Here is a 24,061-nt window from a genome sequence, read left to right as displayed (position 1 = left end):
GACATTTAACTTTGCTCTGTAATCCTGTAAAAATATAGCAGCTGGTGAAAAATCAGGCTAGTTACCCTGAAGCCAACAGAACTAGACCAGTTTACAGCAGCCAGAAATTTGTCCCAGAGCTCTGGTAGTCTGCAGGTTAGATTCTTAAGGGAAGCAATGGGACTTCTATAACTAGAAAGTCATAGCTTGACAAGACAAATCTCTGAACAGGTATTGGAAGTATAAGTTCTACTTCAACTGCTAAATGAACAAGATCATCTAAAACATTTTCTAATTCATTACTATGCTCATGGATTTCCTGATGCAAGATTTATTCATGTCTAAATGGCTTAATTTTTCACTGTGTTAGAGGAACTCAGTAACTGTGTAGACTTTTTTTTTCTGTAAGTGCATATTGGTAGCCATTTAGTGTGAGACATGTGACACTATGAATGAATGCTTACATATAATCTGGATACTGTGAATATTCAGGCTTGATATATATTTTATATATTACATATTTACTGTTGAAGACTAATACAATACTTTATAAACATACTTCACGCCACAAACAGTGCATGGAAAGATGAAATGCACAAAAGGCAAACTAAAGAATATGGTTAAAAAGGCTTAACCAGTGGCACAAGAAACTACAGTTTTTAACACATTTACTGAAATTGAGGGATAAAATACTGATACAGTCACCGTCGGTGGTAATGTTATACATCCCCTCACAAATCACCGAATTGTTTCCACCTCTGAGTCAAATCCCTGTTCTGATTTAAAAGATGTCCTCTCTTTCTCCACTTGAATAGAAGCTGTTCCTGTTTATTTTGCATCTGAACTTTGTTCATTTCTGTCACAACCTTCGGAAAACTCTCCAACTGCAAATATTAAAACCTGTTTGGAATAAAGAAAACTACATATATAAATGGCCGTTGTCAGACTGTCAAAGGAACATGTAGACAATTAAACCTAAAATGTGACTAGATAGCTGCATGATGTTTCATCTATAAATAGTAAAATGAGAATACAGAGGTGGCTTTGGATTTAGCAGTGGCTTTAATTTTGTTTCCATCTGAATCCTCCTCTTATACTGCAACCTTGACAAAGTCATGTTTTGCCCCTCCGAACCTTGCTGATGAAGGGAGGTAACATAATTTCACTTGAGCTCCCTGAATGCAGGACATCACACGTGGAGCTGAACAAAAGATGGTAAGTTGTTTGCATTTACTTCAGCATCAGCCAGCTCTTTATGAGATCCGGGTGTGTAGGTGTCTGGGGGCAAATATTCCACCTGAGGGGACTAGCACCAGACTTGCCACTTGGTCTTCAGTGCGACCCAGGAGATTCCTAAATGTGAGGATTGCAGGGAGAGGCTCAGGGTACCTGCAACAGACCTCTTGCTTCTGGGCAACCTACTTTTCCTGCACGTTTCTGGTTTGCCTTGTTCCTTCAGTATAGACTCTGGCTTCATTTTCTTGAGAGTGTCTGCGTGTCAGATGAAGTTATTGGGAAAGATGAAGTTGGTGAATAGTAGTTCAGTTAGGGGTGATCAGCTCAATAGGAAGTCCATTTTCAAGTAGCTTTTAGAAGAATCTAATGTTAGTGGGACAGATTATGCACATGGGTGCTGAATAAAAATTTTCTCCCTTCTCCCCATATACTCCCTAGAAATATTTCTCAGAAAACAGTTTATGCTTTCCATTCTCATTTGAATTTCAAGCCAGTGAAGATGGACATACTAAAATGAACATGATCCCAGAACAATATCTTGTACAGATTACAATGATAAGTATTGCTCTAAATTTAGGATGCAGCCATTCAGATGAGTTATGATGACAAATTCTTTTTCTTTGTTGTAAAAGAAAAAAAAATCATAATCGTCAGCATCTGTTGAAAATATTAGCAGCTCTGACCAAAGCTAATTGAGATCCAGAGCTACGTGGGAACAAATTATGGCTGAGGAAGATACCTCTTTAGGTTCATATCTACAAATGCAAGGCTTACTCCTTGTTCTATAATGTATGTTAAAATCTGCAATATGAACAAGTCTGTAGAAAAGAAGTTTCACAATTTATAGTGCTGTAAACATGCTTTTTACTGATGACCTTAAAATGAAGTTACAAATAAACTGTTACTTTAGTTAATGGCATATTTTGGCATTATAAATTAACTCATAAGATAGAACAAATAGTTCCTCTCAAATCTCAATTGCTCTTTGTTTTTCTGCTGCTGCTTCTGGAAAAGCTTCTGAAACATTTTATTGATGAGGTAATGCACTCTCATCTGTATGTAGTACTTCTGTAACTCCAGCAAAGGTTTCTGGTGACATGTTAGACCATGAGAACAAAGCTCGAATTTATTGTGTTCCCTCCAGATGAAATTACAGTCTTCATCAGTTAATAACGCATTTCTCAACTTTGGAAAGCTGAATCCTGACTTGTCAAGAAAATGAAACTTACAGTATTACTACTACCAGCAGTGTTGTTTCAAAAGCCTACCAAAATGAGCAGCCACTCAAATAGCCTGTGTAGGTATTCATCCTCATCTCTCTTGTATGCTTTGATTAGTAGAGCATTGTCAACAGCGTTAAAGTAATGCCATTGGCATTTGGATCATGACCCTTTTATAAGCAAAATTACAGCACCAGTTTCTCTGCAAATTGAGGTAGGTGTTTCTCCGTTGTGGAGGGGCTGTGGTTTCAATATTTCTCTTAGCGGCCAGGTGCCTTGAAAACCAAAGCAATCAGAATAAAAAAAAAGGTGTGAGAATTTGAATTAGTATTCATTACACGGTAGATAGTACAATTTTTATTACTGTACATAATTTACTGTTATGTTTTTCTTAGAGCTTTACTAAGTGGGAAGTTTATATCTGATTTACATACCAGTGTGAAAGAAATAGCTCCAGAGCACCTATAACTTCTGTAAACACTCCCTTAATGGTTTTTTAGGCTAGTTTACATCCAAGGGATGCAGATTTGACCTCAATTACAATGACACATCATTAAGAGGAAGTAATTTTCATATTCTGATTTGCACTAGTAAGACTAAAGTAGTTTAAAAATTCATTTAGATTGAAGCACTGAAATTTTCTCAGGTAAAAAAAAAAAAAAAGATTTTTTGGTGGTGGATTATAATGTTCTAGTATATAGAAGTTACCTGTTTCTGTGCTTCCAACAGCAATGGGAATTTGAGAGTTTTTCTTATTCTTTTAAATATTCCCTGGAAGTGCCTATTTTATTTTATTTTATTTTATTTCAACCCAGTCCTTTTACATAATTGATTTAGTATGTTGCTGTTAGGAACATCTAATTTGTGGATAACGCCTCAAGTGATACAAAGTGGGTTTCCTTTACTGAAGTCCAGAGTTATGCCACTTCAGCTGTGCAAGAGCTTTACTGTAGTATTTGCTTTACAGAACTTACCTGTCTGTAATTGCAAGGACCCTACTGGGTAGCTGTAATTGCCTTGCCAGTGAAGTTTTCTCTGTAGGAACTTTTCTATAACCTTTCAGTATCACTTCATGTCTCTGGAGCCTGAATGTGGCTGTGCAGAAGCAGTATTACCTGTGGAGCTTGTCATGACATCCTGCTGTGCAGGCAGCCAGCAAGGATGGTCTTGTGGTCATATTAACTTTGCCAGTTAAGTACTTTTTGTTTTTTTCAAAATTTGGAACCAATGGTTTACCCTTCTCTGTTGCTATAGCAGATGTGTTGGTATGTGAACTCTTTTCCAGCTGTGCACAACAGCACCGTACTTCTGCAGGTAATGGTTCTCGCCAGCAGGTCCTCAGTCCGTACTAGTAGTTCCTCTGTGAGTACCTCCCCTATCACCAGCAGTGACTGTGTTCACCTTAAGAGCAACAAAAGTCAGTACTAAAAAGCACATTTTAATCCTGGGTAGAGCAGCAGTTGGGCACACTCCCCTCTTAAAATTTGATGATCAAGCTATCATTTGCTATGGGGCATTGGTTTGTGTTTTTTTCTTCACTGTGTTCACACTGTCCTGCTCTGGTAAACGCAGCTAGGAGAACATAGCTGGGACAGCTTGGTGCAGTAGCATGCTGGGGGTGTGTGCATGTAGCCTTGCTCACCTCCTCCTCCTTGTGACTCCTGTGCTGAGGGTCAACTCCCCAAGTTGGATTGGCCGAGCTGTGCTGTTACCTCTCTTGATGAGTATCACTAGAAAGAGGGCAAAGTACAATTACAGTAGCACCCTAGGAGAAACATTTCTTCTCCCACCTCTCTTCACTGTCCACTAGTATTTTGTGAAGATTTTATTCATTCAAGGGATATACAAGATGGATTTCTTTCTCTTTTTAAGTAGATGTAATACCAAAATCAGTATAACACCTAGTGATTCAATGCAATTTTGAGTGCTGGGGAAATGACTTAAGAAGTAACCATAAGTAACCTAGTTGTCCTGTGCTTGGATGTTTTTCACATATGTATTACAATCTCACTGGATCAGATGTTCTAAAGTGGGGTTGGATTTCCATGCAAAGGAAAGGTCAGTTTTTATCTCTCCTGAGTTACACACATGCAATGAGCTTGCAGAGGGCAGCCTGGCCTGGCATCTTCTGTATCTATCAGCGGCAAAAAACACTTGGGATAGTTTTTGCTCATTTGTTGTAGCAATGGCCATTTTATTGTCAAGGTGTGATTTAGTGCATCAGATTATTACTGTCTAAAGAAATGGTTTCCTTCTGTGTGTGTTTTTTTGAATAGGTTATATAACATTAAAATAACTGAGAGGAAAAATACAGTAAGTTTATTTCTGTACCTTATGGGTTTTGGTGTGGTTGAGGTAATGAATCAAGTTTTCAAGGAAAGTGTTATTTTTTAATTCAGAGGAATTGTATTATTTTTCTTTTAATAACTCTGCATCTGGAGTGACAGTTCAAGGCACGATGAACAATCCACATTCTCTTGCTGATTTTAATCCACCATAAGGTATTTCTGGCTGAAAACACCATGATTTAATGACTATTTAGTTGCATGAAACTGTAAAATGAGGCAGCATTCCCGCACAGGTCAACTGTTAGGGAACATGTATTTTTATTGTGTGCAGGAGGAAAATGACACTTGGATCTTTTCTCAAAAGCCTCAAGAAAAGATGAGGTCAAAGTTGGGTTGAATTTAACTGTTGACGGACTTTCTTGCTGCTCAAAGTGTTACTTCTGGGTGGAGGGTGAGGAACTCCAGGGTAAAAGTGGGCAGGAAGTTTGTACAGTTTATACCTTTTGCTCTAGTAATTTTGTGGTAGAGGACTTTTGTGTCTCAGGCTGTCAGTTTTATTCACATCTTAATGCTCACTGATAGAAGCCTCAGAAGCTGGTCTTACTATTTCATAATAAAACCAGTGTATAAACAGATAATATTTTCCTTCAATTCCATGGTGGTCTTGTTCAGTGACTTCATTTCATATTAGTGTTTTGACTCCAGCAAACAAGTAATACATCAACACAGAAGCTAAGTGTGGCATTATAAGTCCCTTTTGTACTCTCTAAATCTTTCCAATTAAACTAACGTGCAAGTAGTGTGACATGCCCTGTAATGAGGTTAATGTCAAGATCTCTTCTAGCTCTAGGTGGGCTTGAAGTGGGAAGGCTGCTGTCAGCTCCTGGTGTCTGAGGATTTATCTGACCCTGAAGAAGCACTGTCAAACCGTGTCTTTTCCCGTAGCTTTATAGGCAGTACAGAAACAATATCCAGTATTACTGTAGCCAAAAAGAAATTAGAGGAAAACCAAATCTTCCTCCCTGTTGTTTTCTTGTTATGTGCATTTGACAGTGCTTTGTATTGTGTGGTGGGGTTTTTTTTAGCCTGCTTATATACAACTGGTGAGTCAACAGGGAGGAAGAAAAACCCCATATGTATATTTTAACAGAATTCAGATGAAAAAAAGAGATGTTTAAAGGGCAGATCATGGGAAAAATGAGCATTTTTGAAATTAGTTCCAAAAGAAAAAAAAAATACTCCAGTTACAGCATCTCTTTAATTAGATTGAGCAGAGCTGCTAATGAGTGCTGAAGCTCTCCACTTCTCAGCCATAAAGATCAGTGCTCTCTCTCATGTACTGCCTGCACTTTTCTGCCTTGGTGTCCCCCCGAAAGCTTTCCTATTCCAAGAGTGAGACCTAGGCGTGACTCCATGATAGCTGTACCTTGGGGTCTGGAGGCAGGCCAATAATCACCCTCCAGACTGAGCAAGTCTTGGACCTCCCGTTGCAGCACCATTTAAGTGGCTGCTGCATGCTGAAGGTAGCGGGCCCTTGATGGGATAGTGAGATTTGTACTTTTATATGACATAGGTGATTTTATGGTCATAATGTGATGTGAAACACTCCTCCTCCAAACACAAGGTTTGGTACAGAGACTGTTTTTTTAATTTTTTTTTTTTTTAATAGTTACACATAAATTAAATTTGAATACTCAAAATAAATTTTAAATGTAAGTATTTTTGGTAGACAACTTGTGTTTTATTCAGGGATAAGTAAGTATGAATTGATGTTTTGTAAATATATTGGGTATTCTGAAGTTAACACCTCAGAGCAGCTCTTGAGTCAGTTTCTCTTCCAGTTCTGGAAATTTATCTTCAGCTTTTTCTCTTAACTTTTCTGCTTTCTGTGCACTGAAGGAAGAGGAAATATTGTCACATCAGGTATACTTTTTTCCTTGTGTCTAAATTGCCAGACAGTTGTTGGTGATGGAAAGAGGGTAAGGTGGTGATTTATTATGGTTTATATTTTCTACCCAGATCCCTTATTGCTTGTTTATTTTTTTGGCTTGTGTAAAGATCTGAAAATCCAGGCTTTGATCCTAACACTTGTTAAAAGTAACCAAAACCTTTTGACTGAATTTGAGCTTTGGATGAGGTCCTGCAGGAACAGGGGGGGAACAGACTTGCTGGGGAATTGTCACTTGCTTTTCATTTTCTTCATCTGCTATTCACTTACTGCAACACATCCTCTTTCCCCGCCCTTTGCTGAAGTCTTTCAGTTTGTTTCAGACAGAGGAATCGGAAGTGATGGACACACACCTGCTCCCTTAGGACTTAGTCTGCTGCATACAAAACATGACAGAGGAAATGGGGGAAAGTCAACAGTGGTGTTGAGGGGACAAAGGTGCAGTGGTTTGAAGCATGGCAGTGCCTGTCCAGCCTTGCTAGGAAATAGGTGCCTGTTGTCCCAGGTGCTCAAATCAAGATCTTATAAGCACAGCAGTATATGGTATTGAACTGTACAGTCTTTGTGGTGAGGAACGAGAAGAAAAAGATACTGAATTTTTCGTGTCTTTGTAACTCATACAGTCTCGGGGAGGGAAGGTGAGGGATAAAACTTTTGTCTCACCTCAGTTTCTCGCCTTGCTGCCTTACAGAGGAAATAAAATGTATTTGGTCAGTGAATGGTAGTTCTAATTTTTGTCTACCTTTGTCAAGTGTCGCTGTAATGAAAAATAAATGTAGGATATTTCCCTCCCCACCCTGAGCTATGCAGGCAAAGCCTGAAGTCCCTTCCCTGCTCTGTTACCTAGACTTCCTTCTTTCCGTAAAAATTGTGTTTGGAATTTGCAAGTCTGACTTGCTTTTCAGAAGAGAGTATTTTTCTGTCCTGTGTGATTTTGAAATCTTTTGTTAGAAAATAATGCTATTTTTAGATTGTTTTAAAGCTTGATGTTGTTCTGGGTCATTCCTGGAGTCCTAGACATTTGTGCATCTGGGAGGAAAAGAATTTGATTCTTGTATCAATACTTGGTAAAATTCTTCTAGTATTACATATAATGTTCCCTTTTTTCTTTAATCCACAGTCTAAAAACTCCTGAAGTATTCTTTACTTGACTAATGATATGGATTGCCGTGACATTTTCAATTTCTGTTTGGAAATTTCTCAATTTCTGTTTTGGAAAAATAAGTCTGGAAGAATTTATTTTTAACCTGTTTGCTAAATGGAAGCTTATAATGGGGAAAAAAATGTGGAGATGGACAGTGAGAATTTGCGATTATTTCCATTTTCAAGGAAGAGAGACTACACAAGGAAAGAAAAGGACACTTATTGATTCAGGAACCTGGAAACAGGTCCAGAAAAATACACATTTGAAACAACTTTCTGAAACTCACAGTGCAAAACTGCAAGGCACACATTTGATTTATAGAAAAGAAGAAAATCAAAATAGTTCATTATACAGCTTGTGTGAGACCAAATAGTTCTTGAGTCTTAATGACATTTCAGCTTGCAAATACCTTATGCCAATGGAGGATCCTGGTCTGATAAATTACCTTGAATTAGGTTATTTTTGAAAACAATGCGGTAGCATCTGAGAAGCAAGAAAACATTTCCAAGACTAATGTTAAACAATAAAAATAACTCCTTTATTTGCTGTTCTAAACTGCTGAGGATTTAGTCCTCTCTCCCTCCCTTTCTTGTCTTGCTTTCTTTTCCCTTTCTTTATCTTCCAGATCTAATGAAGCTTATTTGATGCCACCAAGATGTTAATCTTCTGATTTTTTTTTTCTGGTTGTCGGAGTGATAACATAGAATATTTGCACCGTTTTGAAAATCAGTATATATTATTTAACTGGTGAAAATATATTATTTATATGGTGACAAAAAACCCAGACCACATGGTCATATTGTAGTCAAGTCCATTCAATTAGCTATCGTCATGTTTTGTCTACACTAGAACTACAGAATACAGCTTCTGCATATCCTGTAATTTTGTCTGGATCAAATGTATTCTCATGAAAATATTTCCCATTCTGACTTCCTTTGGTTTTTGAAATAGTAAAAATGCATCAATCTTCTATAATGTTGATGTCCAGTCTGTAATGCAGCTGGAAATCCTTTATGCTCAGAGTTCCCTAGAGCATTTCTCATTGTTTACTTGGAAAGACAGTTATTAAATTTTATCATCCCCCTTACTTGATTGATTCCAGAATCTTTGAAATGTGAGCTTCCAACTCCCTATACACATCTCCATCCTACATAATCTCACTCAAAGGGTTTTGACCCAAGGCTTTAAGGATTTCTAGATCAAGGCTTTCAGGTGCCTTTATTGTGTAGAAATATCATATAAAAACCACTGGTTGTCAGTTCAACTTTAATCTTTGGATGAAATATGATAATTCTAGTAGTAAAAATTTAAGGAAGATTGTGCAGGGGGATGCAAATTGGATGGAAATTACAAAAAAAATGATCTTAATGATAAGAGTGGAGATCTGGCATAGCTTCTCAGTGGAAATAAGAGAGGAGGAGCAACATTTGAGATGGACCTTGATAACTTTATGAATTCAAACAGATGATAAGTTTGTCTGAAACAATGAATACTAGATTTCGTGACCTAGAAGGTCTTTTCCAGACCTGGCATTCATAGCTAAAGGCTAAAAAGAGAAATAAAACACCTCTCCTAAAACAAATTGGTTTGACTTCAGCAAAAATTAAGCAAAATAATTCACTTCAAGAAAACATTTGTATTTTGTTCCTGTTTTCATAGGATCCTTTATTAGTCTCTTTCTTGGTGAATTACAAGGGTAAAGTATACTCTTAATCTTTATTGAATCACTAACTGTATAAACTTTTTCCTTTCCTCCCTGAACAAATAAATACTGACACTTTTGTTGCTGTAAGGAGTCCTCCAAGGTTTGTCACTTTTTTCTGGTAAGAGTAAGCACCACATTTGAGCATATCTTTTCAGAAATAACATTTAAACAAAAGATTGGGAAGGACTCTTTTTGTCTTAAAATTTTGTTGCCTTCTATCAAAGTACCCTATAAAGGATACTTTATAAAGTACCCTTGATGTTTTTTTCCTATTTAGAAAGAAATCTAGGGAATAAATTATGAGTGAAGGTAAAAACACCTGAAGTGAACAAAAGGAAGACCAAGAAATGGCTGATACCCAGTGATATATATACATATATATATATATAAAAATATGAGCTCTGATATGAGCTCAGAAATTCCACATGACTTTGACTTTTTCTTATAATGAAGTATCTGATTAATTATCAACTCTTGGATGTAAGGCTTTTTCAGTTTCCACACTGCAGCTGAGGATTGTTATGGAATTTCCAGGGGAGCTAGCTGAACCCAGGGCCTGACCAATGAAGGCATGTAGGAGCAAAGTCACAGTGATTTTAGTGCAATATAGACTCTGAAATGATTTATATATCTAGGCCAAGATATTAGTCCCCTTTATAGGAACTGACATGAAGGTATATGCTTTCTCCAGCTTCTGAGAAGATTAACTCCTGATGTAAAATAAGATTTAAGGGATTGGGTAATTAAACACAGCTCTGGATCTAATTGCATCCATAATTTACTTTCCAGAAAGTAAAATCTGTTGCTTACTATATGTCTACTGGTGATGATAAACAGAGAACAGAAAAATTAGAATACTACAGATCTTTGACCAGCACTTGGACTACTCCCACTTGTGTTGTCTTGACACTAATCTGAGGTCCAAGTATAACTGCAGAGTAGTAACAATTTGCATGTCTGCATTTAAGAAGCTGTAAACATCTATTCAGAACACAACTTGTGAATGCCTCTTAACATACAACCTCTTTCATGAACCTGTTTTGTCCTTTTGGGGTAGGAAAAGTAACCTACCACTCTTGCACTCAGAGTTTGAATGGACTTACTTTTACAGAATATCCCTTTTGTGTGGAGAACACAGAAACGAAAGTGAACTGCGGTTTTAATTCAGAAAAGACAACATCATGAGATAAAGACTCTTCCTCTGTTATCCTGATCAAACTTTCTGCAGGTCTTATACTCCTTCTGCTTTGTCTCTTATTTCCTTTCACAGAATTCTTGTGGGGTTTTTTGTGTCTACTGGATCTCTTACTTTAATCAAGGAGATGGTTGCAGAAAAGTTAGGATGCTCTTTTTGTCTTACACCTCATCAATGCAAGCTGCTTGATGTGATAGATGCAAATGCTCCTTCCAGAACATATTTGGGGAGTTGGTGTACTGTAGTTGCCTTTCATCTCTGGGATTGCTGTTTGAAGTGCTTGGTAAGATTATTAGTAGAAATTTGTTTCATTGTCTTCAAGTTTGTCTCTAGTGGATATAAGCTGCATATTAGGTAGAGGAGGGCGAGGCTTGAGGCTGAAAGCAAAGCTGGACAGAGCTGCATAGAGCTGCAGTGTTTCATGGAGGTGTACCAGTTTCCATGCAGCTTTTATCAGATGGGGCTGTGTGGCGAGGGGTTGAGAGGGAGGGAGGAAAGGTCTGTTGGGGTCTTACAGATGTTGATGTTGGGTGGCTGGGAAGCTACCTAGATCTTTGGTTTTCCATACCCTGGTTCCTTGGGCAGCAGGCAATGACACACACATAAGTGAGTATTTCACAAGGAGTTGAGGTTTTTTTAGTGCTAATTGAGTTTCTTGCATCAGTGTTCACTGCTGAGGGTGACCGAGAGTGTCTAAGGCTGAGCCGCTATTTGCGTAGATGAACCCAAGGAAAATGGGAAGGTTAATGTAAAAAGCTAAAGACCACATTGACAAAAGGGCCAATATCTAATCACTAGGATTTGATTTTGTTAAGTATCCTGATGGAACTCAAACAGTAATTTGCTGAAAGGGCTTTATAATAGCTCCCTTAAACCAGCTCCAGTCTAGAAGGGGTGGGGTAGTCACATGGGGGCTCACAGAGTGCTGATGGGGTAACCCAGCAGCAATTTTTAATCAGAGAAACTGGTAGAGCTGCTGATAAGATGCAGGATTAGCAAATGAACATCTGAACGTGATGTGCTGGAGGAGAGCCAGCACAGCTTTTCCTAAGGAAGTCAGGTCTTGTGAGTCTTGCAGAAATTGCTGACAGGCATGAGACCCATGAACCGGGATGGTCTGGCTGAAGGGGAGCACATGTGGGCTTTCAGAAAGCTTCCAGTGAGGCAGGAAAAAAGCTTTTGGCACAGAAACTAGGGCTAAAAGGGATGATGTCCACGTGGTTAACCTGAGGATCTGTGATGCAGGCAGCACTGCTTATAGAGAGCAAAGTGTGAGGGGGAAAAGCTTGCTGCTGCTCTGCACAATTAATCAGGGAAAATTTACAGAAGGATCTTATGATGCTGAATGACTGCAGCAAATTGCAGTTGAAATGTGGGATTGATGAAGGCAAAATAATGCACAGAAGGGAAAAAAAGCTTAAAAGTTTGGGCTTCATATTACCATTTAGGATTCAGGAAAGGGATCTTTGGATAATTACTAGTACTTCTATGAAATGATTAATTTAGTGCTCATAGTGATAAAAAGGCAAATAAAGGGCTCAGAATGAGGGAGGGGAAAAAGATAACAATAGAGATAGTACAATGACATCACTGATAAACCTCTGGAATACTTGTTCTGATTCTGGCAGTCCTACCTCAAAAAAAGATATAATTGAGCTAGAAAACATTGACAAAGATAGAGCAGCTTCAGTATCAGCGAACGACAACACAGTCTAGGATGCTTCCACTTCAGAGGGGAAGGTGAATGGAGGGGTATATGAATAGATTCATAAAATCACAGAAGGTGTAGAGAGTCAAGTGATTACTTGCTGTTCTGCACAATATGATGCACCAATTGAATTATCAGGCAGAATTTTAAAAACAGACAGAAGTAAGTACTTTACACTGGCCTTAATTAAATTGAGGAGCTCATTACATAGGCTACTGTGGAGACCAAGAGAATAAATGGGTTCAGGGAAAGACCAACACATTCCTAGAGTAAAGAACCATTACAGTCTATTAAGCACAAAGGTCTGGAAGCAGCCTCCAGCTCAGGAAGTCCTTAAACTACCAATTACTGGAAGCTGGGACTGGAGTATATCAGGGGGAGGATCACTTAATTTGTGCCAGCGCTTCTCTAAACACCTGCTACTTGCTGTTGTCAGAGATGGGATACTAGACTAGAAAAATTATTTGATTTGACTGAAGTTGTCTTATTTTATACAGAATGAAAAAATTTGGGAATCTTGGTGTTGCAGTGAAATAGTCCTTGGCCTGTGGTCAGCTTGAGAGGAGAATATTACATACTCAGAAGGCAAGCTGGGAACAGCAGGTTGCAGGAGCACTGCGCAGTCAGCAGAGATGCGTGGGGAAAACTTAAATAATGCCTGAGTTTAGCCAGTACATTTTGTTTGTGACTCTCATAAGCACCAAACAGTGGGAGTGAAAACCACCTCCAAGCAAACTTGGAGACATAGAAATTGTTCATGTATTGTCTGGCCTTATACAGGGATTTTCAAGTTGTGGTTGACAAAGCTGAAAGCTGGCAGGTGTAGGGTTTATCTGCATTGGATATTCAAAGAAGAGCAGAGCTATGGTAACTTAAACGTTGGTATAGAAATGGCTGTTGTTTTCTGGGAAATATCTGGATTAACTTTGAGAAAAGACTTACAGAAATCTCTCTCCTGGCAGATATCCTAGCCATAGGATCTGTAGAAGCCAGTGTCTGTGTTTTTATGATCTTTCAACCTTGCAGCTGAAAGGCTACCCCAATGGTAAATTATGCCCCTATGGAAAGAAGGGAAATAACTCCAGCCTGGAAAGGTGGCTACTCCAACAGTTGTACTGACTAAAATGACACTCAGATCTGTTAACTATGCACAGCACTAGCTTACTCTCTCTTTTCCAAATAGATTTTCCTAATGTTTAAATAAGCTTCACACTATTGACTAATTGTCTTTTGCTGTCTTTGAGGATTCAGGCATAACTATTCAGTCTAAACAAATCATTGGAGGATTTTTACATGCCTGAGGTGGAAGAAAAGTCTCAGTAAAGCCAAAGCCTGGGATATAAACTCAAATCCCCCCTTATAAAACATGTATCCTTTGATCTAATAAGTAGGTTGAGTCTCGCCTGACTTTTCAGCAAAATGAAATTGTAATGCTTTTTTTTTACAAAAAAAGAAATAAGAAAAAAGAAACATGTTAGACTTGAATATCTTGAATATCTGCTTGCTTTTGGCTCCCAAGACAGTGAACTACTCTAAATTTTTTTTAATGAGATCAACTGTGGAATTAGTATCAGATCTTTTTGTTTGTTGTATATTTAATAGCATACACTTCTCTATGCACCCATGCTCATTCACAGGGGTGGTGTGTCAGCTAAGTTGATAATAACATCTACTAAAAATTACTGGATATGAAGAAGTAATTACCAAAATACAGCTCATTACTTGTCATGTAATGTTTATTTGTTGATTGCTACACCGCAAGCTGGCTGTTGTGCCCATATTAACAAAGTTGTGGATTTGTAGCCTCAAGAATGGAACATATCATGAAAGCAGTTTCACTTTTTATGGCTGTCTTCTATCTGGAGAACAGCGATTACTTCTGCTTCTATGGGAAAGGCTGTCTGTCAAGCCTGTGTTTTCATTCATGCACTCAGAGCAGTGGAGATGAAATTGCTGGGAAAGCTAAGTAAAAGCCACTGGTGTTACCTTGCTGTTGGAAAAGTGCCAGGTGGTGTAATCTGCTAGTTAAAGTAATATGAGATGTGATCTCCTGGCTACTCGGCATCTGTTCTGTTATCAGATTTGCGCTACCTTCCCTTCCCCCTATTTTCCCCTGTCTCATCTGCCTTGCACTTATTAGAAGGCCATGTGTTTGCTCTTTAGCCTGACCTCCTTTTTTTTTTCTTTAATGGGAAAGGCTTCTGCAGTGTGTTTTGACACTGTCTCTCTTTGTTCAGAGACAAAGTTCTGATAAGAAGCTGTGTAAAAGTAGACATTTTTAGCTTGTCCCTGGGCCTGAGGGTCACCTCTGGCTGGTCCATGCAAATTTGCAATCCCTGAGGTAATTTTAAGGCTTTTACTTTAAAACAAACATGAAAAAAAGGGCATTATTGTCGTGTCTGTGTTTCAGACAAAGCCATAAATCCAGCTTGGCATGCAGAGAAAGGGCAGGCTGTTGGCACAAAACACTGCCAAGTCTCCCCCAAAAGGCTCATCAGCCTCAGCTTGCTTTTGAAGGGACGTGGGCCAAGTCTTAGGTTCTGCTGCAGGAGGCTTGCACATCTCCAGTATGACTTGAAATTGCATCCAAGGCTTGATGCTGAGATGTCTGTAGCCGTACATAAGGCATATTTACCTTTTAAGTCTCTGCTGAATTTTCCTTCCAGCTGGAGAAGCCTTGTCTGAAGACTAGTCAGATGAATTTGGTCTTAGGAGTACTCATCGTTAGACTTTGCTTGAGTAAATTTGCTTAGTGAATGCATGCAACTTTACAGGCTGTATTGCTTGACAAGTAATAGGCTGTAAGCTACATTGGCTGAAAATGTTGGCATTTCTCATCAAATAATAAACTGCTAACTCTTTATTATTCAACCACCTTTGCTTAAGAACTGCTGTGCACAAAGTGGGTTCTACCTTACTCTATTACGACAGCAGGACTAGGTAGGTTTATTGCTGTCAGTGATGCAGGGTGAAAAACGTGATACTGCCCCATTTCCATTAAAAAACATGAATACACACAGAATGTGCTCTTGTGCTGAGGAAAAACTAATAACTAAATTGATATCCAAAACAGCATGAAAGAAAACTGCCAATTTTCTGGAAAAATATAGGTATAAAAAAATTGTAGTTTCTTACAGTTTATTTCTTTAAGGTCTTAATCCTGTCATTGAGATGTGTAGCTTATGTTGTACTGACATATATGGCATAAAATCTTTCTTGCTAAATTGTTTGCTTCTCATATATCACCAAGTAATGCGAGTCTTTTCCTTGGGCTCCTTCCCTCTAAAAAGTTTTTGTCAGATGCAAAATGTTATGGAAAAAAAGCCTTAATGTCAGTGTCTTGCCCACATTAAGTGGAAAGGGGGCATTAGATGATCAGAGGCTTATGTTAATGTTCTGAGTCGTTCATGCTACCCACAGGAAAGGGAATGTAAGAGATTCTGATTCGGCCCACTCGATTTTTCCAGACATGCACTGTGAGCAGTGAGGCTTCCAAGCTCCTTTACTGTGGATAAATATTGCACTGTATATTTTCAGGACAATGAAAAGATTTATTTAGCATATGGCTGACCTGGATTGTCATCACTGGCTCAATTGACCTTTATTGCCTTGGGACAGTGGTAAGATTAGGAGATGCTATAAATAGCTGTCGCACTGTGGGAGTGGTATCACAAAAATGCACTTTACACAAACAGACCGTCATTTTGCTTTGTGGGGGATGTGTGTATCTGGCTTTCAAAAGGAGATCTCTCCTTCAGATGTTTTTGTCCTCTTCTGCATCATTGCAGCTGAAACTGTGAAATTGCTTCAGCCACCACCATCAGGTGCTAAAATATGCAACACAATAATGTTATGAAGCTTTATGAAACCTATTGTCCAAGTGCAGCTGAGCTTTATATCAGTAGTGTACTGTGCTTCTGCCTAGTGGTTCACTGTTCCAGGCGGATACAGCAGGACAGCTTGCCTCTAGGGAAACAGGCCGTGTTTCCCTCATCACTCATGTGGCTCCAGGAGGGTCCCTGGTCACCATCTGTGAACTGTGGGAGGCCATATCTGTGCCTCAAGAGCTGTTAGAATGACTTTGGACCAAAAAGAATTGAAATACAAGTGGAAAGAAGCTGTAATACCTTGAGGGCTGCTGTTATGATCAAATAAGGTCTTAACTTCCTGACTACATAGCGTCCCCTTATCCTGTTGTAGTCGGACACCGAATGCACGACTTTTCCCAGCCTATAAACTAAGTAAAGGCAACAGATGTTGCTCTCTTCATACAAACTCATATTTCATTCCTACAATAAAGGCTATTTGGAATTATGTATAGATTGATTCAGCAGGTTCAGCTGGTAAATAAGGAATAGGTGTAACTAATGAGGACTCCACTGAAACTGGCAGACAGAACCATGTGGAGTCCACTGGATTTGATATTTCAGCTTAGTGCCAGATGAGTAACCGATCTTCATTAAACAGTAATTTTCAGTGATCAGATTACTTTATTCTTTTCCTAAACTGCTTTAGCTGGGGATGTCATTCAAGCACCATTTTGCCCAAGCTGAAATTAGATGCTGTACTGGCTCTTCTGATTTCTGGAGAAGGGTGGTGTGGATAATTATGTTGGGTAATTATACTGGATATGCACTCTATTTATTTGTTTGTTTTTGTTTTTGTTTTGTTTTGTTTTGTTTTAATATGCAGGAAAGCAATTTCCAGGTCAGGCCTCCAGCACTTGGCTCCTGTGCATTCTGTCAACATCGCAGTCTCCAATGGACCTGTGAAGGAACCAAGGGCAGCCTTAGAGTGGACTGTAGGTATTTTGTTTTTTGGCAGTTAATTTGAGCAGTATCTCTCACTAGTGCTGTCTCCATCTTTAAATCAACATAAGACATTGTATTGCTATGAGAATTAGTGCTGGTCATTAGGAGCATGCTTCTATTATGAAATGAAGCACAAGGGAGAGATGGAAACTTGTAGAGACTTGAGCAGCACAGGACAGCTGTTCAGTTTTTCAAGCTCAGGAGCTGTCTTCTTACATTGGATCACTGCCTTCTTGCCATCCAAAGAGGGTCTGATTTTAGCACAGCAAGGTTTTTAACCTCTGCTTGATGGGCCAGAATTTAAGGCTGAAGGCCCAGGTAGAGTTGACTGGGTCTGTAGAGTAGGTAATAGAAATATTTGCTCACAATACTTTGTAGGCAGGGCTAGATATCTCCTTGGCCCAAGCTGGTTTGTAGAAAGAGATCATGTTTCCATCTCTCCCATCTTCCTTCTGTTGTGCTTCTGGACTACTATATACGGGACCTGTTTGGAATAGAATATAATATTTCAGTTGGAAGGAACATACAGCTATTATGTAGTCTAACTGCTTGACCACTTCAGGGCTGACCAAAAGTTAAAGTACTTTGTTAAGATCATTGTCTAGATGTTGCTAAACACTGACAGGCTCAGGGCATTGACTGCCTCTCTAGGAAACCTATTCCAGTGTTTAACCACTTTGTCACTACAGAAATATTTCCTAATATAAAGTCTGAACCTCTCCTGGTACAGACCTTGAACCATTCCCATGCATCTCCCATGTGGTTATGCACTGATATGTGCTAAGAATAGTTTGAAAGCTTACACAGAATCCTCTTGAAAGACCAAAGTTTATAATGGGTAGCAAATGTCAATAAAGAAAAAATGTAAGTTTTAAATACAAATGTTTAAATACAAGGTTATATTTGGTAGAGTGAAAAGATGTTTAGATCAAGATGTGTTGGAGACGGACATGAAGTTTTCATGTTTAATCACTGGAAGGCAGCATTAAGCAGTGCATTTTGTATCCCCATCTATGTCATCCTGCTCTTCAGTATTTCTGAGGAGGATTCTCCAAGGACCCATGATGGGAGAGCTTTCCAAAGTCTAAATGACATGAACATATACTGTCACTTGTCTTTGTAGTAGAAAATGTTTCCTCACTGTTGTCTTCACAGTGATAAGTGGAATTTCCTGGCTACAGTCTCCACTGTTGCTTATTCCTTCAAGGTGATTTGCCAGTATCAGATGGTCTTGTGAATAGGACACTGATTCAGAGAGTGGGATTTCCATTCTCTACTCTGCCAACTTACCTTGTGAGTGAGCTCAAATGAATTTTTTTACCTCTTGATACCTCAGCCTCTCTTGCTGCAAAATGGAGATGAGGATTCTGATGCCTCTGAAGCCCTTTCACAATAAGAAACTGTATGCCTTTATTATTGCTGTTGCTACTATCTGTCATCCCTGAAGTTTCTTTTTTCTAACAGTCTTACAAATGCCCAGTTTCATAACATTTGCTACACCTAATGCATGTTAACTTGTAGCTGGTTTGTCTAATTTAATGTTATCTTTTCACAGCAGGGCCATAGGAAATATATTCTCTGGAGTATGTGATGTTATAGCCAGAGGGGAATGCAGAATATGCCTTATTATAAAGGAACCACCTCAAATGCCTGTCCCTGTGATATGTTTAAGCATAGCCCCTTCTCCCACCCTCCACCATTTTAGGCATCACTCCCATGTGTTAAATGATAAACTAAGTAATTCTAGCCAAGATTTGGACTGAGATTCTAGCCCAGTACCGATTGAGCCACCTCATACCGTGCCTGTGTACCACTGGGGATCTAGATATTTGTCTATATTCATGGTGCCATTTACTCCCAAGGAAAATAACCATAAGCTTTTGCACAAAGTCATCCTGTAATTTCCTTCCTAAGTACTGCCTTCTAGGTCTTGCTTTCTTTGGTGCCTACAAAAATCTTGTCAGCCACTAGGATGTTCATGTGTTGAGCTTCCTGCTGGTCAAATATATCTCATTTTGTTTGTCTGTAATGCATTTGTCTGTTGATGTCTATTTCTCGCCTTCTTCCTAAGCAGGCATTTATGGCCCACGACCACAAAACTTAAAACCCTGGTTATGTCTTTTAAAGAATCATTTGAAGACATGCAGCTTCCATTCTTGGAGTTCTGTGAAAAAAATGTGAGACTTATTTGTGCTTTGTGTTCTGTGAATGCACAGTCAGAGTTCCCTGGGTGCAAACTGGATGTTTTTCAGATGACAACTATTATAACCGTATACCATAAATTGTATGTGTAAAAGAAAAAGAATTGTATACATCCTAACAGGAATAGAAAACTATGCATTTGAGTAGAGGCTGAAAACTGCCTTTTAGCAATATATGGAAGCAGGGTCAGACCCACCCAGAAGAATTGTAAAAGGCACTACACAATTGCATATGTATGGGGTATGGAAAGCCAGACCTCATCCAGTGTTGACAGGAATATGAAGGGCATCAAGAATGGTTTCTGTAGGCATATCAACAGCAGTAGGAACACTGCTGAATTGAGCAAGGGGTGTGGTGACAAAGCACCTGGAAAACCCAATGTGCTCAATGTTTTGGTTTTTTATTTAACCTCTTTTTTTACTTCAAGAATGCCAGGTCCCTGACATCAGTGACTGAACCAAGGAAGATTTACTTTTGTAGAGGATGATTCAATTACAGAAGGCTCAGGCTCAGGCTAAACATACAGAAGTCTATGGGGCCTGGTGGGATGAACACGTAAGTGCTGAGAGAGCTGGCCGGTATAATTGCACGAGCAGTCTGTTGTCTTTGAAAGGTCATAATGATCAGAGGAGGTTCCTAAGGACTGCAAAAAGGCAAATGTTAATCCTGCCTTCAAGAACAAGGAGGAGGATCCAGGGAGCTACAGACTGATCAGCCTCACCTTCATTCCTAGGAAGGTGTTGGAGCAAATCTTTCTGGAAGCCATTTCCAAAAATATTAAGAATAAGAAAGTGATTGAGAGTAGTCAGAATGGATCTATGGAGAGGAGATAATGTCTGACAAACCTGACCGCCTTCTATACTTAAATGACTTGCTTGGTCATTTAATGAGGGGATGAGGGAAGAGCAATGGCTGTTATGTTGACTTTTACAAGGCTTTCAAAACTATCTCCCATTACACCCTTGTAGACAAACTGATGAAGTATGGGCTAGATAAATAGACAGTAAGAAGGCCTGTGCTAGTGAGGTATTTATAATTGGTGAACGTGACTTTGCAGTGCATTATGTTCTGGGTCTTTTTAGCATTAGTCAGTAGTGCTGTTCATTTACTTTCATGGAGAGTATGTGTTTATAACTGCCTAGTGATGTAGACTTCAGATAATTAACATACATTTAATATGCTAATGTGTTTTACATAGGATGAAATATTTCTCTCAGTAATGTGAATAAATGCATTTCTTTTCTATGTGAAAGGTTTGGCTTCTGTATCATCAATTCCTAAAAGCTATACTAATTTTTACACTGAGGGATATTTCCCTTCCATTAGAGTTTCTGCACGACTAAGTTTTGCAATTGGGAAGTGAGTATTCAGTTAAAGAGATCTACATTATCAGACGCTCACATGAGAAAGGAGAACCCTGTGGTATGGGTATCCTTTAGTCACATAAAAACATAGAATCATAGAATAGTTAGGGTTGGAAAGGACTTTAAGATCATCTATTTCTAACCCCCCTGCCATGGGCAGGGACACCTCACACTAAACCATGGCACCCAAGGCTCTGTCCAACCTGGTCTTAAACACCACCAGGGATGGAGCACTCACAACCTCCCTGGGCAACCCATGCCAGTGCCTCACCACCTTATTAGGAAAGAATTTCCTCCTTATATCCAATCTAAACTTCCCCTGTTTAAGTTTTAACCTGTTACCCCTTGTCCTGTCACTACAGTCCCTAATGAAGAGTCCCTCCTCAGCATCCCTATAGCCCCCCTTCAGATACTGGAAGGCTGCTATGAGGTCTCCACACAGCCTTCTCTTCTCCAGGCTGAACAGCCCCAACTTTCTCAGCCTAGCTTCATACAGGAGGTGCTCCAGTCTCCTGATCATCCTCGTGGCCCTTCTCTGGACTTGTTCCAACAGTTCCATGTCCTTTTTATGTTGAGGACACCAGAACTGCACACAATACTCCAGGTGAGGTCTCATAAGAGCAGAGTAGAGGGGCAGGATCACCTCCTTCGACCTGCTGGTCACGCTCCTTTTGATGTAGCTCAGGATACGGTTGGCTTTCTGGGCTGCGAGCGCACCCTAAAGCTGGCTCATGTTCATTTTCTCATCGACCAGCACCCCCAAGTCCTTCTCTGCAGGGCTGCTCTGAATCTCTTCTTTGCTCAACCTGTAGCTGTGCCTGTACAGGTGCTGGGAGCTTTAGTTCCACTTAAATAACTAGTGCTGAATGCAGGCTCCATGCATACTTAAAAACTGCTGAAATTTTGTGTGCAGATCACAGGAAGCCATGGGTTCAGAATCAGTAGTCCTACCCTGCTGTTGCTTCTTCATTGAGGTTTTGTGAACTAGTATTCTTTCCAGAGAGACTGAAACAGAAAAAAAAGGGTTGTCATATTTCAAAATGGTGGCCATCTCTATTTTTTTCCCCAGTATTATAGAGGATAGAGTAATACTACAGAAGATGCCCTTCTTGAAAACAGGTATATTTTTCCCCTTAACTTCAGTCTTTTTTGTAGCAAAGCTTTTGTCAGCTGAAATAATGGTTCATGAGAACATAGGGAATCATCATCTCAGTTGATAGTGGCTGGACATTGCTCCTTTGTGAAGACAAACATTGTTATTCTGCTTCAGCATACAGATGATATTTTAGATGACAGTAGTCTCAAGAGGTCAACAAAGAATACAGGAGTAGGCAACTGATGCAGAGATGTTGGAAAGCGTGGTGGTGGAAAAGAAAATAGCATAATAAGATAGAGAATGTGGTGAACCAGGCCTAAAAGTTACATGTCCAAAAGTAGTTCTGAAAGTTGGAGCCTATGTATCTGCAAGTTATTTTGAAATAATGATATAGTACTGCATCTGCACAATGGGGTTTGTTGTTTGTTTTTTTTATGTCCATGTATTACATTTGTAATAATTAAAGAAAAGGTGACTTCTACATGAAGAATATTCTGAAATTAAAATGTGCTAAATTGAGAATATAATTCAACAGAAAAACATTTAGGACATTGCAGCTGTTTGCAACATAAGCATTGCAAACTCTGGAATTTTAGATTTAAGGGTAAAACACAAGCCAAACGTGAGACACACACATTTGGGGAAAAGACATCCAAACAAGCTTGTTTCTGCTTAATAGTGACATCATGAAGAAAAGGGCTAAAGGTATTTTTTGCTTACAAATATATTTAATTAAATTTAGATTGATGAGCACTAACTTTACACTAAAATGTTTATCACCCAAATGTATATTTGTAAGAAGGTTACTCTCTCTCACTGGAGTGTTAGCAAGGGGAAAAAATTCTTAATGGCTTATTTTAGGAATCTGTCTTACAATTTTTTTTTGCAGAAGGCCAGTCCTGGCAGGAGTGTTGGAATGCTTCATTCTTCCTATTACAATTGGAGTTACAACTCCTTTGAACTAGAAAGTTGGACTAACTGATGTGTTTTTTTGAATATGTGCAGCTGCTTGTCATGGCAAATTAAATTACTCGGGTTTATCTGTATTGCTTTTGAAACCATGCAACCATGCTGACTGCAGCCTGAAGAACAGTGAGGTATAGACGTACTTAAGGGCTTTAGAAAAATGGTAATACTTACTCTGTCATTTAGCCATGATGGGGCATTTAAGAAATGTACCTGAATTGGTGAAATGTGCACAAGTTATGATCCCACACATGTAATTACATTGTTCCCATACTCCTAGCCCTTGAATCCCTATTTCTCTCTCACATCAGGGAAGGGAGGGATTGTGTGTGTTTTTTGTTTCATATGCAAGGAATGCTTGCTGTACTGAAATTATTTTTGTTTGCTATTAAGGTGGTAATGGATCAGGAGCAATCAAATGAGAGGTCTCCATGTGGGAGAGCACATTGAGTTCATGTGTCCCCTGTGAGGCAGACTGCATCTACTGGGAAAGCACTGCTGCCTCCGCTTCAGTGAGCAGGTCTTCACAGGACACCGAGTTCCCACTCTTCCAAAGGCTGGGAAGCCAGGCAAGGAAGGAGAGTTCCAAATTTTCTTTTTAACAGCAGAATACTAGGCTATGGTCATTGCTGTTTTATCCATGATGATGGACTGTCCCTTCACTATGTAGCAAGTCAAAGCAAAATGTGTCAGACTAAAAGCATGATCTGACAGGTCAGTTAAACTGCTCTAACACCAAATTGGTACTAAAACCATCAGGTCCCACTGAACCAACCTTTAACCCACCACTCCTTCTGTCAGATCCAGCAGTTATGTTGTCCCAGGGTGAGTCATTTTGTCTCACTGATTTAGTAGATAAAATTTATCTATTTTTTACAATTAGTTATACTGGTTCATGTGTAGTTTCACAGCCACTAGCTCCAGCATGAGGAAAATAGCAAAACCATGAGACTGGAGTTTAAGGGGTAAAGGACAGAAAGAGGACGACTGCCACTTTAGTAGTTATTTACTCCTAAAGCCAAACAAAGATGTCAAGTGCAAAATAAACCAAGCTGGCAAAGTACTTATGAAAAGGTTGCTGAACACTGAATTCAAAACTGTTGTGGGAAAAAAAAACTGTATCAAAATATAGAAGTGATGACGTAGCCTTTGTTGTGCTTTAATTTTGTGTTAAATCAGAGATCGTGCCAGACATGATC

At 39.1% G+C, this 24,061-nt stretch overlaps 1 protein-coding gene across 5 annotated transcripts in view; it reads left to right on the top strand.

The window, feature by feature from the left end:
- Positions 1-24,061, top strand: part of DGKI (diacylglycerol kinase iota) — a 206,020-nt gene that overhangs the window by 60,020 nt on the left and 121,939 nt on the right. For all 5 annotated transcript variants that reach the window (XM_057427931.1, XM_057427929.1, XM_057427930.1 and 2 more), the window contains exon 2: positions 17,116-17,224. In XM_057427931.1, coding sequence (XP_057283914.1) covers positions 17,116-17,224 — 109 coding nt within the window. The remainder of the gene's footprint in view (positions 1-17,115; positions 17,225-24,061) is intronic.

Source organism: Pezoporus wallicus, unplaced genomic scaffold (assembly GCF_028554395.1).
Source record: "Pezoporus wallicus isolate ANWC-B61680 ecotype Strahan unplaced genomic scaffold, APGP_CSIRO_Pwel_v1 contig_2908, whole genome shotgun sequence".
NCBI lineage: Eukaryota > Metazoa > Chordata > Aves > Psittaciformes > Psittacidae > Pezoporus > Pezoporus wallicus.
Note: the sequence above shows the minus strand (reverse complement) of the source record. Positions and strands in the feature narration are given on the sequence as shown.